General features: G+C 44.5%; 1 protein-coding gene across 1 annotated transcript in view; it reads right to left on the bottom strand.

Annotated features, from left to right (window-relative positions):
* Window positions 1-950: 950 nt before the first annotated feature.
* The window catches only part of LOC110511937 (E3 ubiquitin-protein ligase znrf2), a 77,519-nt gene continuing 52,893 nt past the window's right edge, over window positions 951-25,576 (bottom strand). Inside the window, exons 3-5 of the mRNA XM_021592615.3 lie at window positions 13,159-13,264; window positions 4,867-4,949; window positions 951-4,545 (exon numbers count right to left, since the gene is read on the bottom strand). Coding sequence (XP_021448290.2) covers window positions 4,892-4,949; window positions 13,159-13,264 — 164 coding nt within the window. The 3' untranslated portion in view covers window positions 951-4,545; window positions 4,867-4,891. The remainder of the gene's footprint in view (window positions 4,546-4,866; window positions 4,950-13,158; window positions 13,265-25,576) is intronic.

Raw genomic sequence — 25,576 nt, 5'->3', positions numbered from 1 at the left:
TTCCTTCGATGACAGCTTTGCACACGCTTGACATTCTTTCAACCAGCTTCATGAGGTAGTCACCTAGAATACATTTCAATTAACAGATGTGCCTTCTTAAAAGTAAATTTGTGGAATTTCTATCCTTCTTAATGCATTTGAGCCAATCAGTTGTGTTGTGACAAGTTAGGGAGGTATACAGAACATATCCCTATTTGGTAAAAGACCAAGTCTATATTATGGCAAGAACAGCTCAAATAAGCAAAGAGAAACGACAGTCCATCATTACTTTAAGACATGAAGGTCAGTCAATACGTAAAATGTAAAGAACTTTTAAAGTTTCATCAAGTACAGTCGCAAAAACCATCAAGCGCTATGATGAAACTGGCTCTCATGAGGACCGCCACAAGAATTGTCCTTTCAACAGGACAATGACCCAACAGGCAGTGTAAGGGCTATTTTACCAAGAAGGAGAGTGATGGGGTGCTGATTCAGATGACCTGGCTTCCACAATCCCCCTACCTCAACCCAAATTGAGATGGTTTGGGATGAGTCGGACCGCAGAGGGAAGGAAAAGCAGCCAACAAGTGCTCATCTTATGTGGGATCTCCTTCAAAACTGTTGGAAAAGCATTCCAGGTGAAGCTGGTTGAGAGAATGCCAAGAGTGTGCAAAGCTGTCATCAAGGCAAAAGGTGGCTATTTGAAGAATCACAAATATAAAATGTTGTTTGATTTGTTTAACACTTTTTTGGTTACTACATGATATGTGTTATTTCATATTTTTGATGTCTTCACTATTATTCTACAATGTAGAAAATAGTACAAATAAAGAAAAAGCCTTGAATGAGTAGGTGTTCTAAAATGTTGGACCGGTAATGTAACTTTTCAGTGACTGTTGAGAAAGCTTCTGCCATAATGCATTGAAAGTGAAACACTCATCCACCAGTAAGTCACACTTGTACAATTAAAAGAATGTGCTCCAAAAATGTTGCTCATTTAATTTCAAATTCTGTACATATTTTTACATAAATGGAATGTTATAACATACTGTATGTCTAAAAAGTTTCTAAAATAACAATTCTAGGTATGTACTGTCGGCCTGTCTCTGAAGTACCTTGGGAGGTATAACCCAAATAAAAATAGTTTCCTTCACCTCTCAACTATTACATGAATGCCCTACTACACCTCCACCTTCATTCAAGCAAGCTCATCCCCAACTAATAATCATCTACAGTATGTTCGCTGTCATGGTATATTATAGTATCATGAACGGAACATCAACCTGATGACATATGTGTGTTCTCTAACACATCTCACATTCATATATGTTGACTGTTTTAAACACTGCTTCTTCACAAGTCCATCCATATGGCGCTTTTCAACACGTAGATTTGGATAGACATCGATCCGATTGGATTGATATGGGCTCAAATTGGCAACTGTAGCATAAGCAGCAAAACCAAAACATTTACACAAAATGACCATATAACCCCCCTCCTTTACCACTGGCCTGACATCCAAACTGAATTCTCTACAGTAAAAACATAACGAAATCAGTTTAGGTGCTAGGCTGCCTCCCCACTCGCCCCCCAAAGAAACTCAAACATCCAAAATAAAAGACTAACAAAACTGAAATGGGGGTCAAATGTGATTTAAAACTGATTCTAGCTACAGTAGATCATATAAGGCTGTTCTGGTAGGCTAGCTAGGGAGGATCCTCGTGCTACACACATACCCATGACAATAAGGGCATATTGTACACATACAGTAGTATGCTTCACAATCGTGAGCCATTCGACAACATTTCAATACACTTACAGTACAGTAGCCATGGGACAAACCATGCGGTTAGACCAGACATTCTAGTTTCAGACCAGATATTCTAGTTTCAGACCAGATATTCTAGTTTCAGACCAGATATTCTAGTTTCTCCCTCACTGATGTGCAATGAGGATAAACTCCCATCTGGATTTAGATTAAACTTTATTAGCTATAGTACATGATGACAAATGGGGAAACAGTCCATTTGGGTGGGGGATTTTTATTGTCCCAATTCCAAAGTGCTTTATGCCTCACTGTAGTTCTTGAAAAATAAATTGTTAGCAGCATGTTATAAAGGCATGATGATGGCACTTTTGGAGAAACCACAGTTAATATGGTGTAACTGACCCAGTAGCCATGGTAACACTATCTTTAGTATATCCATACCATAACACCCAGATCCCCTATTAATGCTCTTTGTTAATTTGTCTGACTGGTTTGAATTGGGCAACCAATATAAATACTATTGATCTTATTCCTTGATATGTCATAATAATATACTATAATCTAAAATCCCTAAACTGTGGAGATGAAAAACCTCCACAATGATTGTGAAAAGCATAGCCAATAAAGCCTTTTGTCTATCAGTTTCTTACTCTGCCCTTATTCGCAACCCAATGGTGAAGATGGAGGTCTACTATACTTGTGTACTCGTTAGCAGCACATCCTGGGAAAGCTCTCAAAACATTAAAGAGAACAACAGCAAGGCCTTGTTTAAATATTACAACACAGGGTTGCTGGAAGCTGAAATGTATTAGATAGGAAATGTGTAAAACCTTCAAACACGTTGACAAAGTTTCAGGGGATCCAACATTCTAATGATAACTTTTTTGAAGACATCAGTCTTCCCCTTATTCTGATTGGCTTTGAAATGGAGCTCCACCAATCGTCTACTTCCTGCCCCGCCCTCTCACCTCTACTGTGATAGATTGAATGGTAGATGATTATGATTGGGTAAAAAGTGTGCTAGCTCAGGCAGCTATTTGAAACAGCACTGAAATGGACAAACATGAATAGAAGACATAGTTATTCATGTCATTCTCTTTGCATTAAGGCCCGACTTAGTTTCACTACAACTCACACATACATACACAGATATGCAATTACACCATTATGTCAAAACCTGCACACTTAAAATAAAATCATTTGCATAATAATAACTGCTAAGTCTCATGATGATAAATAAAGATTAAAAGTCAAAGTGAGTGAGTGAGAGAAGAGGATGGGTGTGTGAACCCTGTAGAAGGCTAGAGTATATACACCACATAATGTCAACGGGCCCCTGGGGGAGGGGGATATCTGATCTGGGGTCAGCACATTGTAGCCTGGATCCCAACTGAAATGCTCCTCTTTACAATTGCCAAACTGAAGATGTACAGTAAAACACAGTGAAACACAGTAATTCAGTTGGGAATCAGGCTAAGCACAGAGGGCCTCATGTCCCAGTCAGACAGCTATTGCTGCTACAAAAACTAAGATTAACGTTCTCACTCCAGAGAAGTGCCTGCTGGGAGTTGTAGTTGCCACTAGCCGAGCCACACGCTTCTGGTAGCACAGTCCAGTTCACGTCTTGTTGCTACCACAGAGGCATTGAAGGGTTGTGAGTTAGATAGCTAGTCAGGGGAAAGGAGAGCGTGAGAAACATGGGGTGGGACAGCATATAGCAGGGCACTTCTAATTTCAGTGTGGCTAGCAGCTAGCAGCATGTCCCAGTGGAGTAAAGGTTAGAGTTAAGCAGAGTTTCACATTCAGCTGAGTCTGGCTCTCTGCTGGGTCTCTCTCCGTCTGTCGTCATCCAGTCAACAACACACAGGGAGAAGGGTTAGGGAGGGAGGATTTAATATAGACAGATACCTGACCTCCTGCCCTCTGTCCCCCACCTACCATTCACACTGTTCTGTTGTCCTGACTCTGCCTTGGTAGGCCAGGATCCGAAGGTGAAGGCACTGGTAGACAGAGTTGGTGAGGATGGGGAAAGAGTGGGAGAGGGGGATGAGAACTGACTTCCCCCTCTCCCCTCAGCTTGCTCCCCAAAATGTCCAGGTGTACAATCACTCAGACCAAACAGATGGGAGGAGACCTGAATCTGCTGCCCAATAACACAGGAGGAGGGAATTCCAAGTCACAGTAGCCCTGGAGCTCAGCCAATCACAGCAGCACAATCACTGAGGCACGGCCAATGGGATGGAATGCAAAATGTCTGTGGGTGGCATATACAGCCGTTCCATTGATGCAGCAGAGAGTGAGAGGGCGTGTTGAGAGCAACAGATGTTCCTGATTGGATAGTTGTGCAAAAGAGGTGGTGTCTTCCCTCAACATCAGGCTGTCGGATAAGCATGCTGTCTGTCTGTCTGTCTGTCTGTCTGTCTGTCTGTCTGTCTGTCTGTCTGTCTTTGAGGACAAAGCAGAGGTTGGTTGTATTTGTGAGTGTGCATTTGTGAGTTTGTGTCTGTCTGGTCTTGTCTTGGAGCAAACTGTGTGTGTGAAGATAAAGAGATAGATCAGCATTAAATGTAGTTTCCCTGAAAATTGCTTTTAATGAGATTTGGCACACTGCGGTACTTGACTGGTTTGAGTGGAGGTGTTGAGGGCTGTTGAGACATACTGGAGGTGGTGGGGGTAGAGGGGTAGGGTCAGGGGTCAGTTCTGTACTGGCCACAGAGTCACAGGGAAGGGGATGGGATTCACATTGAGGACTGTTGTTATTGGAACAGATCACTCTTCTTATCGAGGAAGTAAGAAACCTGCAGCGAGGGAAAACAACAGAAATCTGAATAAACTGATGTGATGCTGAAACAGAACAATAGAAAGAAAGAACTCGACTGAACTAAAGGGTATAATACTGTATCAGATTTTTCCTGTTTTGTGTCAATACAGTACTGCATTTCCGTTTGGGGAATTCTACGGCAGAAACCTTTAAGTTTCCCACAGAATATTAAAGTGACTTATCACAATAATGCATCAACATCAACAACACCCAGGAAATGTGGAATTTACCTGCGGAGAAAATACATATTAATATAGAATTTACCTGTGAAGAAAATACATATTAATATATAATTTACCTGTGGAGAAAAGTAGCGAGGCCCTTTAGTCTGAGGGATGTTCTGGACACGATCTGTTCACCTCAAACCACTCGTCAATACAGCTGACAGAGAGAGAACAGGAGACACAGTCAGGGAGAACATAGCACATACTACATACAGTGCATTCGGGAAAGTATTCAGACCCCCTTTTCCCCCCAAAACGATTCCACGTTACAGCCTTATTCTAAAATGGATTAAAAAATGTTTTTCTTCATCAATCTACACACAATAACCCATAATGACAAAGTGGAAACAGGTTTTTAGGGATAGGCATCCCGCTAGCGGGACACCAGTCGACAACATCTGGTGAAATTGGAGTGCGCACAATTCAAATAAATAATCCTAATATTAAACATTCATGAACATACAAGTATCTTATATAATTTAAAAGCTTAAATTCTTGTTAATCTAACTGTGTTGTCCGACTTACAATAGGCTTTACAGCGAAAGCATACCTTGCAATTGTCTGAGGACGACGCCCCACATCAACATATTTTCCAAACAGCACAGGCTTCTTAAAATCACAAATAGCGATTAAATAAATCACTTTCTTTTGAAGATCTTCCTCTGTTTGCAATCCCAAGGGTCCCAGCTACAACATGAATGGTCATTGTGTTAGATCAAATCCTTGTTTATATCCCAAAAGTCTGTTTAGGGGGACAAAATGACGCCGTAGAGAGAACACTGTGTTTCAGCGAGCTCCCGTGGCATTCGTTAATTTATATTTTTACATTAATCTCCTAGCTTGAAAAAGTGGTAGAATTGGCTAAATAAGTTATCCTACAATGAATCTTGACGGCTATTTATGAAAAATCTCCGACAACATGCCCAACAGAACTACTAAGAACTCAACCAAAACCACCATCCCTGTAGATGTGCAGGAGGAGCTAGCTAACGTTAGCGAAGCTAGCACAATTGCGGATCCAGGCACAATGGACCTGGTGATTCAAAAGATGACTGATAACATTACTAAAGTGATCGATGTTAAGATAAGAACGGTCTTGGAAGCAATAGCAGGCCATTAAGCTGAACTACAGAGGGTTGTCAAACGTGTTGATGAGGCAGAAGGAAGAATTGCTAGAGTGGAAACTTCAACTACATCTATGGACACTAAAATAAAAGCACTTGAGAAACAGGTGCGCGAAATGGCGGAGCACATTGACGACTTGGATAATCGAGGACGCAGATGCAATATTCGTGTTTTGGGACTCCCGGAAAATTCTGAAGGGACACGTTCAGTACATTTTTGTTGAGGAATGCGGTATAGCTTCACTCTCTCCTCAAGCTAAGTCACTTAAAGCTATTTGTGATGATCTGGGGTATGCTGATGTTTGGAGAACTTTTCATCCCTCCAACAGAGAGTTCACTTTAATCTCTGGACCTCAAGAATGTCAGACTAGAATAGATTACTTCTTTATGCCCAGGACATCTTTGCAGTCTGTTTTATCCGCTAGGATAGGAAGCATAGTCATATCTGATCATGCAGAGGTGATCCTGGACATAAAACTCAACGGGGCATTCAATCGGTCAAGACATTGGAGGTTGAATACAACCATTCTTAAAGACCATACATTCACATCATATTTTATTACAGAGTTTAAAGCGTTTTCTCTATTAACTCTCAATCAACAGATAACCCCTCGCTCCTTTGGGAAACCTGTAAAGCGTACGCCAGGGGTCTGATTATGTCATACACAGCCACTAAGAGACGGAAAGAGCGTGAAAAGCAAAACACGTTAGAGGGTGAATTAGGAACTAAAGAGAAGGACTACAGCTCTCTTTTTAGCTATGACAATCATTTATATGAAAATAAATAGATAAATGACTAATTTAAGTCATTTTATGCAAACCTTTATGCCTCAGAACTGCCAAAGGATGCACCCAAATTAATGGAGAACTTATTTTCTAAGATTGAGCTCCCTACTATCTCCAAAGAACAGAGGTCTCTCCTTAATGTCCCTATTACCGAGGAAGAGATAATGTTCGCAATTAAGAATCTGCAAAATGGTAAGGCCCCAGGACCAGACGGGTTTTGTAGTGAGTTCTATAAAGAGTTCCATGGCCTGTTCCTTGAGCCATTGCATGATATGTTTAACCACTCATTTTCAAATGACCAGCTCCCTCAAATGCTGAGAGAAGCCAACATATCACTTACTCTCAAAAAGGGAAAATGTCCAGAGTCTTGTTCCTCGTACAGACCAATTTCCCTTCTAGAATAGAAAATTGCTTTCTAAAATTCTAGCCACAAGACTAGAGGACTCACTGCCACTAATTGTGAAAGGAGACCAAACTGGCTTCATTAAGGGCCGTAATTGCAACAATGTCAGGCGGCTTCTTAATGTAATTCAAGCCTACCAACAAAGTGCTTTGGATGGTCTTGTGCTCTCCCTAGATGCTGAGAAAGCATTTGATCGTGTGGAGTGGTCTTACCCATTCTTTGCTCTAAATAAATTTGGTCTAGGGGACAACTTTATAACATGGGTGAAAGGTTTATATGATGATCCTCAGGCTGCTGTCCTTACTAATGGGCTAAGGTCAAATAGCTTCTATATACACAGAGGTACCAGACAGGGCTGTCCTTTGTCCCCTCTCCTATTTGCACTCGTTATGGAACCACTGGCCGAGGCCACCAGGGCCGCCTGCTATACAGGGGCTGCTCATTGGTGATGTTCACCATAAAATAAGCTTGTATGCTGATGATGTCCTGATATTCATCTCTAGTCCCGAGACTTCAATTACATATTTTATTAATATTATTTAATTATTCAGCGAATTCTCAGGCTACAAGATTAACTTAACTAAATCAGAGGCTATGCGGGACTCAATCGGAAATCAGTATTTTTGGGCGCCGATTTCCGTTTTTTTATTATTATTATTTTTATACTTTTATTTCAAATAAAATCAAATCACATTTATTTATATAGCCCTTCGTACATCAGCTGATATCTCAAAGTGCTGTACAGAAACTTTTTATAAACTACTAATCCAGTTTACCAGGCAATATTAACCAGGTGAAATTGTGTAATTTCTCTTGCGTTCATTGCACGCAGAGTCAGGGTATATGCAACAGTTTGGGCTGCCTGGCTCATTGCGAACTAATTTGCCAGAATGTTACGTAATTATGACATAACATTGAAGGTTGTGCAATGTAACAAGAATATTTAGACTTAGGGATGCCACCCGTTAGATAAAATACCGAACGGTTCCGTATTTCACTGAAATAACAAACGTTTTGTTTTCGAAATGATTGTTTCCGGATTCGACCATATTAATGACCAAAGGCTCATATTTCTGCGTGTTATTATGTTATAATTAAGTCTGATTTGATAGAGCAGTCTGACTGAGCAGCAGCAGGCCCGTAATCATTCATTCAAACAGCACTTTCATGCATTTTGCCAGCAGCTCTTCGCAAAAACAGCGCTGTTTATGACTTCAAGCCTATCAGCCTAATGGCTGGTGTAACCAATGTGAAATGGCTAGCTAGTTAGCTGGGTGTGCGCTAATACCGTTTCATACGTCACTCGCTTTTAGATTTGGAGTAGTTATTCCCCTTGCGCTGCAAGGGCCACGGCTTTTGTGGAGCGATGGGTAACGATGCTTCGAGTGTGGCTGTTGTCGATGTGTTCCTGGTTCGAGCCCAGGTAGGGGCGAGGAGGGGGACGGAAGCTATACTGTTACACTGGCAATACTATAGTGCCTACAAGAACATCCAATAGTCAAAGGTATATGAAATACAAATGGTATAGAGAGAAATAGTCTTATAAACACTATATTAACTACAACCTAAAACCTCTTACCTTGGAATTTTGAAGTCTCATGTTAAAAGGAACCACCAACTTTCATATGTTCTCATGTTCTGAGCAAGGAACTTAAACGTTAGCTTTTTTACATGGCACACATTTTTACATGGCACATACTGCATATTGGCACATATTACTTTTTTCTCCAACACTTTGTTTTTAAATTATTTAAACCAAATTGAACATGTTTCATTATTTATTTGAGGCTAAATTGATTTTATCGATGTATTATATCAAGTTAAAATAAGTGTTAATTCAGTATTGTTGTAATTGTCATTATTACAAATAAATTAAATTAAAGAAATAGACAGATTAATCGGTATCGGCTTTTTTGGTCCTCCAATAATCGGTATCGGCGTTGAAAAATAATAATCGGCCGACCTCTAGTAAGTATGTATGTATGTATGTGTGTGTGTGTGTGTGTGTGTGTGTGTGGTATGTACCTGTATGTATGTATGTATGTATGTATGTATGTATGTGTGTGTGTGTGTGTGTGTGTGTGTGTGTGTGTGTGTATATGTGTATGTATGTATACAGTGCCTTGCGAAAGTATCCGGCCCCCTTGAACTTTGCGACCTTTTGCCACATTTCAGGCTTCAAACATAAAGATATAAAACTGTATTTTTTTGTGAAGAATCAACAACAAGTGGGACACAATCATGAAGTGGAACGACATTTATTGGATATTTCAAACTTTTTTAACAAATCAAAAGCTGAAAAATTGGGCGTGCAAAATTATTCAGCCCCCTTAAGTTAATACTTTGTAGCGCCACCTTTTGCTGCGATTACAGCTGTAAGTCGCTTGGGGTATGTCTCTATCAGTTTTGCACATCGAGAGACTGACATTTTTTCCCATTCCTCCTTGCAAAACAGCTCGAGCTCAGTGAGGTTGGATGGAGAGCATTTGTGAACAGCAGTTTTCAGTTCTTTCCACAGATTCTCGATTGGATTCAGGTCTGGACTTTGACTTGGCCATTCTAACACCTGGATATGTTTATTTTTGAACCATTCCATTGTAGATTTTGCTTTATGTTTTGGATCATTGTCTTGTTGGAAGACAAATCTCCGTCCCAGTCTCAGGTCTTTTGCAGACTCCATCAGGTTTTCTTCCAGAATGGTCCTGTATTTGGCTCCATCCATCTTCCCATCAATTTTAACCATCTTCCCTGTCCCTGCTGAAGAAAAGCAGGCCCAAACCATGATGCTGCCACCACCATGTTTGACAGTGGGGATGGTGTGTTCATGGTGATGAGCTGTGTTGCTTTTACGCCAAACATAACGTTTTGCATTGTTGCCAAAAAGTTCAATTTTGGTTTCATCTGACCAGAGCACCTTCTTCCACATGTTTGGTGTGTCTCCCAGGTGGCTTGTGGCAAACTTTAAACGACACTTTTTATGGATATCTTTAAGAAATGGCTTTCTTCTTGCCACTCTTCCATAAAGGCCAGATTTGTGCAATATACGACTGATTGTTGTCCTATGGACAGAGTCTCCCACCTCAGCTGTAGATCTCTGCAGTTCATCCAGAGTTATCATGGGCCTCTTGGCTGCATCTCTGATCAGTCTTCTCCTTGTATGAGCTGAAAGTTTAGAGGGACGGCCAGGTCTTGGTAGATTTGCAGTGGTCTGATACTCCTTCCATTTCAATATTATCGCTTGCACAGTGCTCCTTGGGATGTTCAAAGCTTGGGAAATCTTTTGGTATCCAAATCCGGCTTTAAACTTCTTCACAACAGTATCTCGGACCTGCCTGGTGTGTTCCTTGTTCTTCATGATGCTCTCTGCACTTTTAACGGACCTCTGAGACTATCACAGTGCAGGTGCATTTATACGGAGACTTGATTACACACAGGTGGATTGTATTTATCATCATTAGTCATTTAGGTCAACATTGGATCATTCAGAGATCCTCACTGAACTTCTGGAGAGAGTTTGCTGCACTGAAAGTAAAGGGGCTGAATAATTTTGCACGCCCAATTTTTCAGTTTTTGAATTGTTAAAAAAGTTTGAAATATCCAATAAATGTCGTTCCACTTCATGATTATGTCCCACTTGTTGTTGATTCTTCACAAATAATACAGTTTTATATCTTTATGTTTGAAGCCTGAAATGTGGCAAAAGGTCGCAAAGTTCAAGGGGGCCGAATACTTTCGCAAGGCACTGTATATATTTATACGCAGGTATGTGTAAGTGAGTGCTGTTTTTGTTGCTTTGTCTCTGTTGTTGTATCTCTTAATATAGGTGAAAATTGTGAAATTCCAATCAAAAATACTGTTACAAAAAGTCTGTTTAGTTGGCACCATCGATTTCAGTAATCCACTCGTTCAACATGCAGACAAAGGAGTCCAAAAAGTTACAATGTTTCTATTTAAATCCTCAGGTGCTCTAAAATGTAAACTATAATTTTTCATACAGAAAGTAGTGTGTTCAAAAGGAAAGTAAAATTAGTAAGCGCACACCTTCTTCCGCGTGCGCCAAAAGACTGATATTGTTCCGGTGCCCTCTTCACCAAAACTCCAAATTCCTGCTCGTTTTTCAAGAAACAAGCCTGAAACCTTGAATAAAGACTGTTGACATCTAGTGGAAGCCATAGGAATTGCAATCTGGGAGCCAGAATTACATAGGACCCATAGCTTTCTATTGTAACCTGGGACCTAAAAAAAAAAAAAAATCTAGGTTTTTCTTCTAATTTTTTCCCTGCCATATCAATTCTGTTATAGTCTCAGACATTATTTGAACAATTTTAGAAACATCAACATGTTTTCTATCCAATGCAACCAATTATATGCATATCCTGGCTTCTGGGCCTGAGTAACAGGCAGTACTTTGGGCACGTCAGTCAGGCGGAAATTCAGGAAACTAGACCCTATCACAGAGAGGTTTTAACAAAAATACAATTTACATAAGTATTCAGACCTTTTGCTATGAGACTCAAAATTGTGCTCAGGTGCATCCTGTTTCCATTGATCATCCTTGAGATGTTCCTACAACTTGATTGGAGTCCACCTGTGGTAAATTCAATTGATTTTACATGATTTGGAAAGGTCCCACAGTTGACAGTTCATGTCAGAGCAAAAACCAAGCCTTGAGGTCGAAATAATTGTCCGTAGAACTCTGAGACAGGATTGTGTCGAGGCACAGATCTGGGGAAGGGTAGCAAAACATTTCTTCAGCATTGAAGGTCCCCAAGAACACAGTGGCCTCTATCATTCATAAAATGAAAGAAGTTTAGAAACACCAAGACTCTTCCTTTTTAGAGCTGACCGCCCGGCCAAACTGAGCAATTGGGGGAGAAAGGCCTTGGTCAGGGAGGTAACCAAGAACCCGATGGTCACTCTGACAGAGCTCCAGAGTTCCTCTGTGGAGATGGAAGAAACTTCCAGAAGGACAACCATCTGTGCTGCACTCCACCAATCAGGTGCTTATGGTAGAATGGCCAAACGGAAACCACTCCTCAGTAAAAGGCACATGGGAAACAAGACTCTCTGGTCTGATGTAACCAAGATTGAACTCTTTGGCCTGAATGCCAAGCGTCACATCTGGAGGAAACCTGGCAGCATCCCTACGGTGAAGCATAGTGGTGGCAGCAACATGCCATGGGGATGTTTTTCAGGTGCAGGGACTGGGAGACTAGTCAGAATTGAGGGAAAGACGAGAGAAGCAAAGTACAGAGAATTCCTGGATGAAAACCTGCTCCAGAGCACTCAGGAACTTAGATTGGGGACGAAGGTTCAACTTCCAACAGGACAACGAGCCTAAGAACACAGCCAAGACAACGCAGGATTGGCTTCTGGACAAGTCTTTGAATGTCCTTGAGTGGCCCAGCCAGAGCCCGGACTTGAACCCGATCAAACATTTATGGAGAGACCTGAAAATAGCTGTGCAGCGACACACCCCATCCAACCTGACAGAGCTTGAGAGGATCTGTAGAGAGGAATAGGAGAAACTCCCCAAATAATATAGGTGTGCCAAGCTTGTAGCATCATATCCAAGAAGTCTCAAGACTGTAATCGCTGCCAAAGGTGCTTCAACAAAGAACTGAGTAAAGGGTCTGAATACTTATGTAAATGTGATATTTAAGCAACAATGAACAAAAACCTGTTTGTTTATGGTTTGTCATTAACGGGTATTGTTTGTAGATTGATGAGGGTGAAAAAAACTATTGAATCCATTCTAGAATAAGGCTGTAACGGAACAAAATGTGGAAAAGTCAAGGTATCTGAATACTTTGTAAATACACTGTATACAGAACAAAAGAGGGGAAGGGGAGGGAGACAGAGAGAGAGAGAGCAGGAAAGATTATGCATACACGTACCGGTTGAGGAAAACAGGAGAGCTCCATCTTGTCTTAGGTTGTACAGAAACATTTTGTGATAGAGAGAGGTATATAGAAGGAAAAGGAGAAGAAGAAGGAAGAGAAGGGAAGGAAAGAGGTATATAGAAAGAAGGGGAGAGAGAGATGGGGACTTACCCTTTGTGGTATATGCAGAGACAGGGCAGGCGAGCAATGGTGTCCCCCTGTACCAGCTCCTCAAGACAGATTGCACATTCCCCTGCATCCTTACTCAGGACGTCCTCTGAAGGGAGAGAGAGAGTGAGTGAGTGAGTGAGTGAGTGAGTGAGTGAGTGAGTGAGTGAGTGAGTGAGTGAGTGAGTGAGTGAGAGTGAGTGAGTGAGTGACAGAAAATAGAGCTAGACTGCCCATTTAATCAACCAGGCCAAAGCCAGCTGCACTCTCCACCACCACAGCCTTGTCAAAGCCTGCAAATAGCCCTAGTCACAGCCTGCAAAGAACCACAGGGCTTCTGCGTGGAGGCTGGAAAGAGAGAGAAAGATAGAGAGAACACCTATGAGGATCAAAACACACATCAACATGATACCGCCATGATTGGCTAAGAATGATTGCGTTTACACTACATTTCCTGAAGGGGGAGCTCTATATCCATGGTTAAACCCGAGTAGTCTATATGGACCAAATTGGCATTGGGAGCAGGCTCTAATGCAGTGGGACACGTGATGCTGAGAGGAGATGGAGAGGTGCATTTGGTCTTCCTTCCTTACAAACAACAACACACATAGTTTAAAGCAAGTGCTGATCTGCATCAAGCTCTGCATAGTGTGGAATTGATAGGAGGAATCCCACTACTACAGTGTCTATTATGACTCCAGACTGACAACACAGCACTTCTCTGTCATAGGATCCCTTCTGAGGTCACAGAACGGCACTACAACCATCTATTCTCTATATTCATCTATTGACTCTACTCAGGGAATAATTCACCCAGTCAGACTACACTGTCTAGTACAACCAAATCAATGGATTGTCAGTCAAGGTTAATGTTTAGTGGTTGATGACTGTTTCAGAATGAGCAAAGGGGATATTCCCAATAACTCCCAATAACTGTCGCCTAAAATAATTTATTTAATTCTGCCTTCACACAATACAAGGGTGAGTCCAAAATGCCACCATATTCCCTATTAGAAAGGAGACCTGGTCAAAAGTAGTGTACTATATAGGGAATAGGGTGCCATGTCAGACTCACACAAGTGCTTGCATACTTGTGCCATTGTGTCTGCCTGGGTTAATCATTTGCATAACTCAAACAATCTCCCCATAAACAGAGGCACTATCTTTATTTCAACAGTTGGTTCTGTGGTTGTGTATGTCATGTTATCTGCAGCCCTCAGACCAAATCCTGCTTCAATAATTGATTATTTACTCATACTGGAAGCAAGTGAGAATGAAAACTGCTCTCATGCAGAGTTCATTGTGTGCAGTGTGTGTACATGCACACACCTACTTAAATACACACAAAGACACATACGCATACACAACAACACGCACAAACTTGCTTCCACTATGAAGGTTAACCCAGGACTGCGCAGGACAGGGGTATGTGTGGGTCCAGGCAAAGGAGAACTCTCTCTCAATTGTTGGTTATTTTTATCTGATGTGTTAAAGAAACACATGTTACTGGCTCAGCTGACAGCTACAGAAAACACAGATGGGGGGCAAGGGACTCAGAAAAAGGACACGCACACATGTAAATGCACACACACACCGGAGGGTTGTGGCCTCATTAAAACACCAGGCTACTGTTCCTGTAAAAACTGACCAACACACTCAGTGTGTGTTAAACAGAGAGCAGGACAGCAGGCAGGACAGCAGGCAGGGAGGGAGAGAGAGGGAGAGAGGGAAAGAGGGAGAGAGGGAGAGAGGGAGAGAGGGAGAGAGAGAGGTATGTATATTGTTGTAACACTGTACATAGCCATAATATGACATTTGAAATGTCTCTAATTCCTCTTTTGTGAGTATAATGTTTACTGTACATTTTGATTGTTCATGTTACCTTTGTTTATTATCTATTTAACTTGTTTGGCAATGTAAACATATGTTTCCTATGCCAATAAAGCCCTTTGAATTGAAATGAGGGAGCGAGAGAGGGAGCGAAAGAGAGAGAGATGGAGAGAGAGCGGGTGAGAGAGAGAGCATTCCTCTATAAATAATCTACTACCAAGTGGGTTTTGATGTTGGTGACCTTGCACGTACACAAATACACACGTACACACACCCACACCCAAACCCGCACACTTCAGGAGGTGTCTTGGGCTGGAATATGATGCAATTTCGAGAAAATTGTTATTTTAGTATTTATTAATTAGAGTCCAATCCAAAATCTTTAAGAATTATGTATTGGAGATATTTGACCCCTTCTATCCCACAGTGTTAGTTTCCTTGTTAAATTGTCAATTCTTCCTTAACTCCAGACGATTAGAGAAGAACAAGAGAGTCTTCACACACAGAGACGCGTATAAAGCTCTCCCTCGCCCTCCATTTGGCAAATCTGACCATAATCCTATCCTCCTGATTCCTGTTTACAAGCAAAAATTAAAGCAGGAAGCACCAGTGTCTCGGGATATAAAAAAGTGGTCAGATGAAGCAGATGCTAAGCTACAGGACTGTTTTGCTATTACAGACTGGAATATGTTCCTGGGATTCTTCCGATGGCATTGAGGAGTACACTACATCAGTCACTGGCTTCATCAATATGTGCATCAATGACGTCGTCCCCACAGTGACGGTACGTACATACCCCAAACAGAGGCCATGGATCACAGGCAACATCCGCACTGAGCTAAAGGGTAGAGCTGCCGCTTTCAAAGAGCAGGACTAACCTGGAAGTTTGTAAAAAATCCCAATATGCCCTCCGACGAACCATCAAACAGGCAAAACATCAATACAGGACTAAGTTCGAATCGTACTACACCGGCTTCAACTTTCGTCGGATGTGGCAGGGCTTGAGTAAGACCTTTAAACAGGTCAACATTCACAAGGCCGCAGGGCCAGAAGGATTACCAGGACATGTACTCCGAGCATGCGCTGACCAACTGGCAAGTGTCTTCACTGACATTTTCAACGTGTCCCTGGTTGAGTCTGTAATACCAACATGTTTCAAGCAGACCACCATAGCCATCTGTAGCCATGAAGTGCTTTGAAAGGTTGGTCATGGCTTACCATTATCACCATTATCCCAGAAACCCTAGACCCACTTCAATGTGCATACCGCCCCAACAGATCCACCGATGATGCAATCTCACATTGGTGTTCCTTTTGCCCTGGACAAAAGGAACACCAATGTGAGAATGCTATTCATTTACTACAGCTCAGCGTTCAACACCATAGTGCCCTCAAAGCTCATCTCTAAGCTAAGGACCCAGGGACTAAACACCTCCCTCTGCAAGTGGATCCTTGACTTTCTGACGGGCTGCTCCCAGGTGGTAAGGGTAGGTAACAACACATCCGCCATGCTTATCCTTAAAACGGGGGCCTCTCAGGGGTGCGTGATCAGTGCCCTCCTGTACTCCCTGTTCACTAATGACTGCACGGCCAGGCACAACTCCAACACCATCATTAAGTTTGTCGATGACACCGACAATGATGAGACAGCCTATAGGGAGGAGGTCACAGACCTGAACGTGTGGTGCAAGGACAACAACCTCTCCCTCAATGTGACAAAGGAGATGATTGTGGACTATAGGAAAAGGAGGACTAAGCACGCCCCCATTCTCATCAAGGGGGCTGTAGTGGAGCAGGTTGAGAACTTCAAGTACCTTGGTGTCCACATCACCAACAAACTAACATGGTCCAAGCACACCAAGACAGTCGTGAAGAGGGCAGGATAAAACCCATTCCCCCCCAGGAGACGGAAAATATTTGGCATGGGTCCTCAGATCTTAAAAAGTTTATACAGCTGCACTATCGAGAGCATATGACTGGTTGCATCACTGCCTGGTATGGAAACTGCTCGGCCTCAGACCGCAAGGCACTACAGAGGGTACAGTACATCACCGGGCCAAGCTTCCTGCCATCCAGGACCTCTATACCAGGCCCTAAAAACTGTCATGGACTGTTCTCTCTGCCACCGAACAGCAAGCGGTACCGGAGCGCCAAGTCTAGGTCCAAGAGGCTTCTAAACAGCTTCTACCCCCAGGCCATAAGACTCCTGAAGATCTACCCCCAGTCTATTTGCATTGCCCCCTCCTGCTGCTGCTACTCTCTGTTATTATCCATGCATAGTCACCTTAATAATTCTACGTACATGTACATATTACCTCAATTACCTTGACTAACCGGTGTACATATTACCTCTACCAACATGTACATTTTACCTCAACTACCTCAACTTCCTCGACTAACACATTGACTCTGTACCAGTACCCCTTGTATATACTGTAGCCTCACTATTGCTATTTTCCTGCTGCTCTTGAATTATTTATTTATTTTGGGGGGGTATTTTTCTTAAAACTCCATTGTTGGTTAAGGGCTTATAAGTAAGCATTTCACTGTAAGGTCTACACCTGTTGTATCCGGTGCATGTGACAAATACAATTTGATTTGATTTGAGTGGAGTACCATCAAAACTGAGATAATATGAGAAAGAGAAAGGGAGAGGGAGAAGGGGAGAGAGAGAGCGAGAGGGGGGAGAGGGAGAAGGGAAGTGAAAGAGAGCGAGAGAGAGAGAGCGAAAGAGAGAGGGAGGGAGAAGGGGAGTGAGTGAGAGAAGAGCAGGATATTTGGAAAGACAGAGAGTACAGGACATAGGAGACACGACAAACATCACATATTAGGAGGGTAGAAAAATTATGATGACAAACAGCATGGCGGAGCGAGGGAGCAAGAGAGAGCGATAGAACGAGGCATGATGACATCAGCACTTTATATTTATTATCTCCTAGAGACAATTAATGTATAAGCAGTACCAGGGTTGTGTGTGTGTATATGAGAGAGACACATATGAGAGAGACACACAGAGAGATACAAGGAGAGAGAAAGAGAGAGAAAGAAAGAGAGAGAGTGAGTGAGAGAGAAAGAGAGAGCGAGAAAGAAAGAAAAAGAAAGAAAGAGAGTACGTGAGTGAAAGAGAGTATATGTGCAAGCACGAGTATGTGCAGTGCAGTATGTACAGTATATTCCCTATATAGTGCTCGCTCTACAGTATATGGGCTCTCGTCAAAAGTAGTGCATTATAGAGGGAATAGGGTGTGATGTACCCAGAAGCTACAGTACTTCATGGTCTGAATAGGGTGTGATGTAACCAGAAGCTACAGTACTTCATGATCTGAATAGGGTGTGATGTAACCAGAAGCTACAGTACTTCATGATCTGAATAGGGTGTGATGTAACCAGAAGCTACAGTACTTCATGATCTGAATAGGGTGTGATGTAACCAGAAGCTACAGTACTTCATGGTCTGAATAGGGTGTGATGTAACCAGAAGCTACAGTACTTCATGATCTGAATAGGGTGTGATGTAACCAGAAGCTACAGTACTTCATGATCTGAATAGGGTGTGATGTAACCAGAAGCTACAGTACTTCATGATCTGAATAGGGTGTGATGTAACCAGAAGCTACAGTACTTCATGATCTGAATAGGGTGTGATGTAACCAGAAGCTATAGTTCTTCATGATCTTAGTCTATGCCGCTCTGACATTGCCCGTCCATCTATTTACAGATTCTTAATGTCATGCCTTTACTTAGATTTGTATGTATTGGGTATTTGTTGTGAAACTGTTAGATAGTACTTGTTAGATATTACTGCACTGTCGGAGCTAGAAGCACAGGCATTTCACTACACCTGCAATAACATCTGGTAAACACATGTACGTGACCAATAAAATGTAAATTATTTTACAATACGATGTTCTCTCTGATCAAATTGTTTTCATTTCACTTTAGTTAGAGTTACAGGGACATTGATATGAGAGCATGTGAGGTGGCATTGGTTCTTAAATGGAGTTGAACCTAAATCCATAGCTGACCGTTATTGACTGTCAGTGTGTGTGTGCTTTATCGGTGCCATCAGGCATGACAAGAGCTGAGTGTGATGTAACCTTTAATCCTGCTGGAGCTGCTAACAGTTGGGTTCTAGACTCCATCCAATTGGAGACCAGTGACAGGGCAGCTGCTGTGGTGTGTATGTGTTCAGCTTCAGAGCCTGGACTCTGTTTCCACTGCTACAGGAATAGACCTGGGCTGCATAGCTCCGGAGACCAGCTGTGTGTGTGTCTCTACCTTGCGTTGAACATTTCTGAATAACATAGTTTATGACGTTGGGTGTATTGACTGTGTGTGTGCATGTGAGAAAGGCGTGTGTGTGTGTGTGTGTGTGTGTGTGTGTGTGTGAGAGAGGTGTGTGTGTGTGTGTGTGTGAGAGAGGCGTGTGTGTGTGTGTGTGTGTGAGAGGCGTGTGTGTGTGTGTGTGTGAGAGAGGCGTGTGTGTGTGTGTATGTGTGTGTGTGTGTGTGTGAGAGTGGCGTGTGTGTGTGTGTGAGAGAGAGAGAGAGAGAAAGATTTGGCACTGTGTGTTTATATGTGTGTGTGTGTGTGTGTGTGTGTATGTGTACGTGCATGGTAAACAGAGCTAATCAGCAGTGTTTCTGGTGTACATGACATTGGAGCGGTGGGTATGTGTTGGGCTGCAGGCAGCAGGCTGCTCAGAGCTGAGACTGGGATGGTCAGTGCTTTAGACTGGATTTATGACATCCTCTCAGTGACCTTGACAGATAGAGGGAGGGCGAACACACACTATGCACAGCACCACACACACATAACCGCACATACACATTGTGTGTACAGTTAACTGCCAAAATAATGGAAACACGTGAGTAAATGAGGGATACAAAGTATATTGAAAGCAGGTGCTTCCACACAGGTGTGGATCCTGATTAGGGTCATGTATGAAATGCTGGGCAGGTCATTATTTTGGCAGTTACTTGTATTTCATATATGCAGCAACAGCATACAGCATTTGTCACGTTCTGACCTTTATTTCCTTTGTTTTGTCTTTATTTAGTATGGTCAGGGCGTGAGTTGGGGTGGGCAGTCTATGTGTGTTTTTATATGTTGGGGTTTTGAGTTCGGCCTAGTATGGTTCTCAATCAGAGGCAGCTGTCAATTGTTGTCCCTGATTGAGAATCATACTTAGGTAGCCTGGGTTTCACTTTTGAATGGTGGGTGTTTGTTTTCCGTGTGAGTGTTTGGTCCACACGGTACTGTTTCGGTTTTCGTTTTGTTCACATTGTTTATTGTTTTGTATTTCAGTGTTCAGTTTGTTTTGAATAAATCATCATGAACACTTACCACGCTGTGCTTTGGTCCGATCCTTCTTCCACCTCTGAATGCCGTTACAGAAACACCCACCACAAAAGGACCAAGCAGCGTGGTAATGGGCAGCAGCAGCGATGTCAGGACTACTGGACATGGGAGGACGTTTTGGACAGCAAGGGTTGCTACACATGGGAGGAGATCCTGGCTGGAAGGGATCGCCTCCCATGGGAACAGGTGGAGGCAGCTAGGAGAGCAGAGGCAGCCGGAGAGAGGAGCCAGCGATACGAGGGAACACGGCTGGCAAGGAAGCCCGAGAGGCAGCCCCAAAAATGTATTGTAGGTGGCACACGGGGAGTGTGGCTAAGTCAGGTAGGAGACCTGAGCCAACTCCCCGTGGTTACCGGAGAGCAGGAGGGACCGGGCAGGCACCATGTTATGCGGTGGAGCGCACGGTGTCCCCGGTGCATGTGCATAGCCCGGTGCGGTACATTCCAGCTCCTAGTATCAGCCGGGCTAGAGTGGGCAACGAGCCAGGTGCCATGAAGCCGGCTCTACGCATCTGGTCTCCAGTGCGTCTCCTTGGGCCGGCGTACATGGCACCAGCCTTACGCATGGTGTCCCCGGATCGCCAGCACAGCCCAGTGCGGGCTATTCCACCTCGCTGCACTGGCCTGGCTACAGGGAGCATTCAACCAGGTAAGGTTGGGCAGGCTCGGTGCTCAGGAGCTCCAGTACGCCTGCACGGTCCGGTCTATCCAGTGCCACCTCCACGCACAAGGCCTCCGGTGGCAGCCCCCTGCACCAGGCTATCTCTCCGTCTTCTCCCTACAGGTGCTCCCGCCTGTCCAGCTGCCAGAGCCTTCCTCCTGCCCAGCGCTGTCAGAGTCTTCCGTCTGTCCTGAGCCGCCAGAGTCTCCCGTCTGCCCTGAGCCGCCAGAGTCTCCCGTCTGCCCTGAGCTGCCAGAGTCTCCCGTCTGCCCTGAGCCGCCAGAGTCTCCTGTCTGCCCTGAGCCGCCAGAGTCTCCCGTCTATTCTGAGCCGCCAGAGTCTCCCGTCTGTCCTGAGCCGCCAGAGTCTCCCGTCTGTCCTGAGCCGCCAGAGTCTCCCATCTGTCCTGAGCCGCCAGTCTGTCCTGAGCAGCCAGAGCCGCCAGTCTGTTCTGAGCCGCCAGAGCCGCCAGTCTGTCCTGAGCCGCCAGAGCCGCCAGTCTGTCCTGAGCTGCCAGTCTGTCCTGAGCCGCCAGTCTGTCCTGAGCCACCAGTCTGTCCTGAGCAGCCAGTCAGCCAGGAGCCGCCAGCCAGGAGCCGCCAGCCAGCCAGAAGCCGCCAGCCAGGAGCAAGGGCCGCCACCGCGGACAGACGCCCACCCAGACCTTCCCCTATAGGTTCAGGTTTTGCGGCCGGACTCGGCACCTTTGGGGGGGGGGGGGTCTGGGTGGGTGTTCATCATGAACACTTACCACGCTACGCTTTGGTCCGATGCTTCTTCCACCTCTGAATGCCGTTTCAGCATTGTTGTGTCCCAATCCAAAGGCAGCTGCCTGCAGCCTATTGGCTTACAAAGGCACCTACCTTTGTTGGTAGCATTTTTGTCAGAAGGTTTGTCAGAAGGTAACTGAAAAGGAATCTTATTTGAGAGGGGATTCAAAGGCAGCATCACGTGATAACGCATAACGTTTGTTTATATTGTATCCACTGTAGTAGCGTGAACAGTACAAAGCCCTATGAGATCCTCAAAAAGTTCTACAGCTGCACCATTGAGAGCATCTTGACTGGCTACATCACCACTTGGTATGGTAACTGCTTGGCATCTGACCGCAAGGCAGAGTGTGTTCGAGCTCCCTGCCTTCCAGGACCACTATACCAGGCGGTGTAAGAGAAAGGCCCTAAAAACTGTCAAAGACTCCAGCCATCCAAGTCATAGACTGTTCTCTCTGCTACCACACGGCAAGCAGTACCGATGCACCAAGTCTGGAACCAGCAGGACCCTGAACAGCTTATATCCCCAAGCCATAATCCAAATCCGGCTTTAAACTTCTTCACAACAGTATCTCGGACCTGCCTGGTGTGTTCCTTGTTCTTCATGATGCTCTCTGCGCTTTTAACGGACCTCTGAGACTATCACAGTGCAGGTGCATTTATACGGAGACTTGATTACACACAGGTGGATTGTTTTATCACCATTCGTCATTTAGGTCAACATTGGATCATTCAGAGATCCTCAATGAACTTCTGGAGAGAGTTTGCTGCACTGAAAGTAAAGAGGCTGAATAATTTTGCACGCCCAATTTTTCAGTTTTTGATTTGTTAAAAAAGTTTGAAATATCCAATAAATGTCGTTCCACTTCATGATTGTGTCCCACTTGTTGTTGATTCTTCACAAAAAAATACAGTTTTATATCTTTATGTTTGAAGCCTGAAATGTGGCAAAAGGTCGCAAAGTTCAAGAGGGCCGAATACTTTCGCAAGGCACTGTATGTACACATCTACCTCATTTACCTTTCACTCCTGCACATCCACTCGGTACTGGTCAGGCAGGTCACCCGTGATTCAAGTCAGTATTCGACGTACATCCATGTCTGAGGACGTTGAGAGATGACATGGAAACTGGCTACTAGGGGCAACAATGATCGCTGTTACCTTCAAGCATCAAATCAAATCAAATGTATTTATATAGCCCTTCGTACATCAGCTGATATCTCAAAGTGCTGTACAGAAAGCCAGCCTAAAACCCCAAACAGCAAGCAATGCAGGTGTAGAAGCACGGTGGCTAGGAAAAACTCCCTAGAAAGGCCAAAACCTAGGAAGAAACCTAGAGAGGAGTAGGTTTCAGTTTTGCTAGGGCGTTGTGGACGGGTTTGTCGGATAGGTGTGAACATCTGCTTATGGTTCCAAAAGTTAACCCTCACCTTAACCATTCAGAGTTAATGTCTAACCTTAACCATTCAGAGTTAATGCCTAAACTTAACCTTGGAACGATACAGAGAAGTAACCAAACACTTACAAATTTGACATCTGAGAAACATGGATGAATGTCTTAACTCTGACGTGAGACTATGAGAGCTTGTTGGTACTGGTACCCCGTGTATACAGCCAAGTTATCGCTACTCACTGTGTATTTATTCATAATATATTTATTTATTCATAATAATATTCATAATATATATATTATGTGTGTTATTATTTTTCTATAATTTTTTTTTCTCTCTGCTTTGAAGGGAAGGGCCCGTAACTAAGCATTTCACTGTTAGTCTACACCTGTTGTTTACAAAGCATGTGACAAATAAAATGTTATTTGAAACGGACTAGCCAATGCAGGACCTTGGAGTGATCAGACCAAAGCACAAGCAGGGTATCAGACAATATCTCAACATGACCTCTGACACTTTCAGACCCAACCCAGGTCAAGACTTCCTCTGCTCCCTTCCTGCTCTGGTTCCCTCAGTAGGGGACCTCAGCACCCGGGTGGGAGGGGGGAGTGTGCAGGGTAAGCCTTCTTTCCTCCACCTGTTTCCTCCTCCATCTGTCCTCCTCCCTTTTATGATAACATAGTGCTTTTCTCTCTCTCTCTCCTCTGCCCAGGCTACAGCCCAGCCCCCATTTATACTGAACAAAAATATAAACGCAACATGCAAGAATTTGAATTATTTTACTGAGTTAGAGTTCATATGAGGAAATCAGTCAATTTAAATTAATTCATTATGCCCTAATATAAAGATTTCACACTGGGCAGGGGCGCAGCCATGGGAGAGCCAGCCCCAGCCAATCAGAATGAGTTTTTCCCCACAAAAGGGCTTTATTACAGACATAAATACTCCTCAGTGTCATCAGCTGTCTGGGTGGCTGGTCTCAGACGATCCCGCAGGTGAAGAAGCCGGATGTGAAGGTCCTGGGCTGGCGTGGTTATACGTGGTCTGTGGTTGTGAGGTCGTTGGACATACTGCCAAATTCTCTCACATTCAATTTTCTGGCAACAGCTCTGGTGGACATTCCTGCAGTCAGCATGCCAATTGCACATTCCGTCAAAACTTGAGACATCTGTGGCATTGTGTTGTGTGACTAAACTGCACATTTTAGAGTGGCCTTTTATTATCCCCAGCACAAGGTGCGCCTGTGTAATGATCATGCTGTTTATTCTGTATGGGGAGGGTGGGGCCTGTATGGGGAGGATGGGGCCTGTATGGGGAGGGTGGGGCCTGTATGGGGTGGGTGGGGCCTGTATGGGGAGGGTGGGCCTGTATGGGGAGCGAGGGGTCTGTATGGGGAGCGAGGGGTCTGTATGGGGAGGGTGGGGCCTGTATGGGGAGGGTGGGGCCTGTATGGGGAGGGTGGGGCCTGTATGGGGAGGGTGGGGCCTGTATGGGGAGGGTGGGCCTGTATGGGGAGGGTGGGCCTGTATGGGGAGGGAGGGGCCTGTATGTGGAGTGTGGGGCCTGTATGGGGAGGGTGGGGCCTGTATGAGGAGGGAGGGGCCTGTATGGGGAGGGAGGGGCCTGTATGGGGAGGGAGGGGCCTGTATGGGGAGGGTGGGGTCTGTATGGGGAGGGTGGGGCCTGTATGGGGAGGGTGGGGCCTGTCTGGGGAGGGTGGGCCTGTATGAGGAGGGTGGGGTCTGTATGGGGAGGTTGGGGCCTGTATGGGGAGGGGTCTGTATGGGGAGGGTGGGGTCTGTATGGGGAGGGTGGGGCCTGTATGGGGAGGGGTCTGTATGGGGAGGGTGGGGTCTGTATGGGGAGGGTGGGGCCTGTATGGGGAGGGTGGGGCCTGTATGGGGAGGGTGGGCCTGTATGGGGAGGGTGGGCCTGTATGGGGAGGGAGGGGCCTGTAGGTGGAGGGTGGGCCTGTATGGGGAGGGTGGGGTCTGTAAGGGGAGAGGTCTGTATGGGGAGGGTGGGGGAGGGGTCTGTATGGGGAGGGTGGGGTCTGTATGGGGAGGTTGGGGTCTGTATGGGGAGGGTGGGGTCTGTATGGGGAGGATGGGGTCTGTATGGGGAGGGTGGGGCCTGTATGGGGAGGGTGGGGCCTGTATGGGGAGCGTGGGGCCTGTATGGGGAGGGTGGGCCTGTATGGGGAGGGTGGGGCCTGTATGGGGAGGGTGGGCCTGTATGGGGAGGGTGGGGTCTGTATGGGGAGGGAGGGGTCTGTATGGAGGAAGGGCCTGTATGGGGAGGGTGAAAGTTTTTCATGTAGAGCTAATCATAGAAACACATTGAGAAACTCCTCTCATATTCCCTTTAAATGACACACCAGGGTTTCTTCACAGGATTATCTATCTGTAT

Source organism: Oncorhynchus mykiss, chromosome 3 (genome assembly GCF_057628025.1).
Source record: "Oncorhynchus mykiss isolate SJ-2025 chromosome 3, ASM5762802v1, whole genome shotgun sequence".
In the NCBI taxonomy this organism is placed as follows: domain Eukaryota; kingdom Metazoa; phylum Chordata; class Actinopteri; order Salmoniformes; family Salmonidae; genus Oncorhynchus; species Oncorhynchus mykiss.
This window is presented reverse-complemented; position numbering and strand designations above follow the sequence as displayed.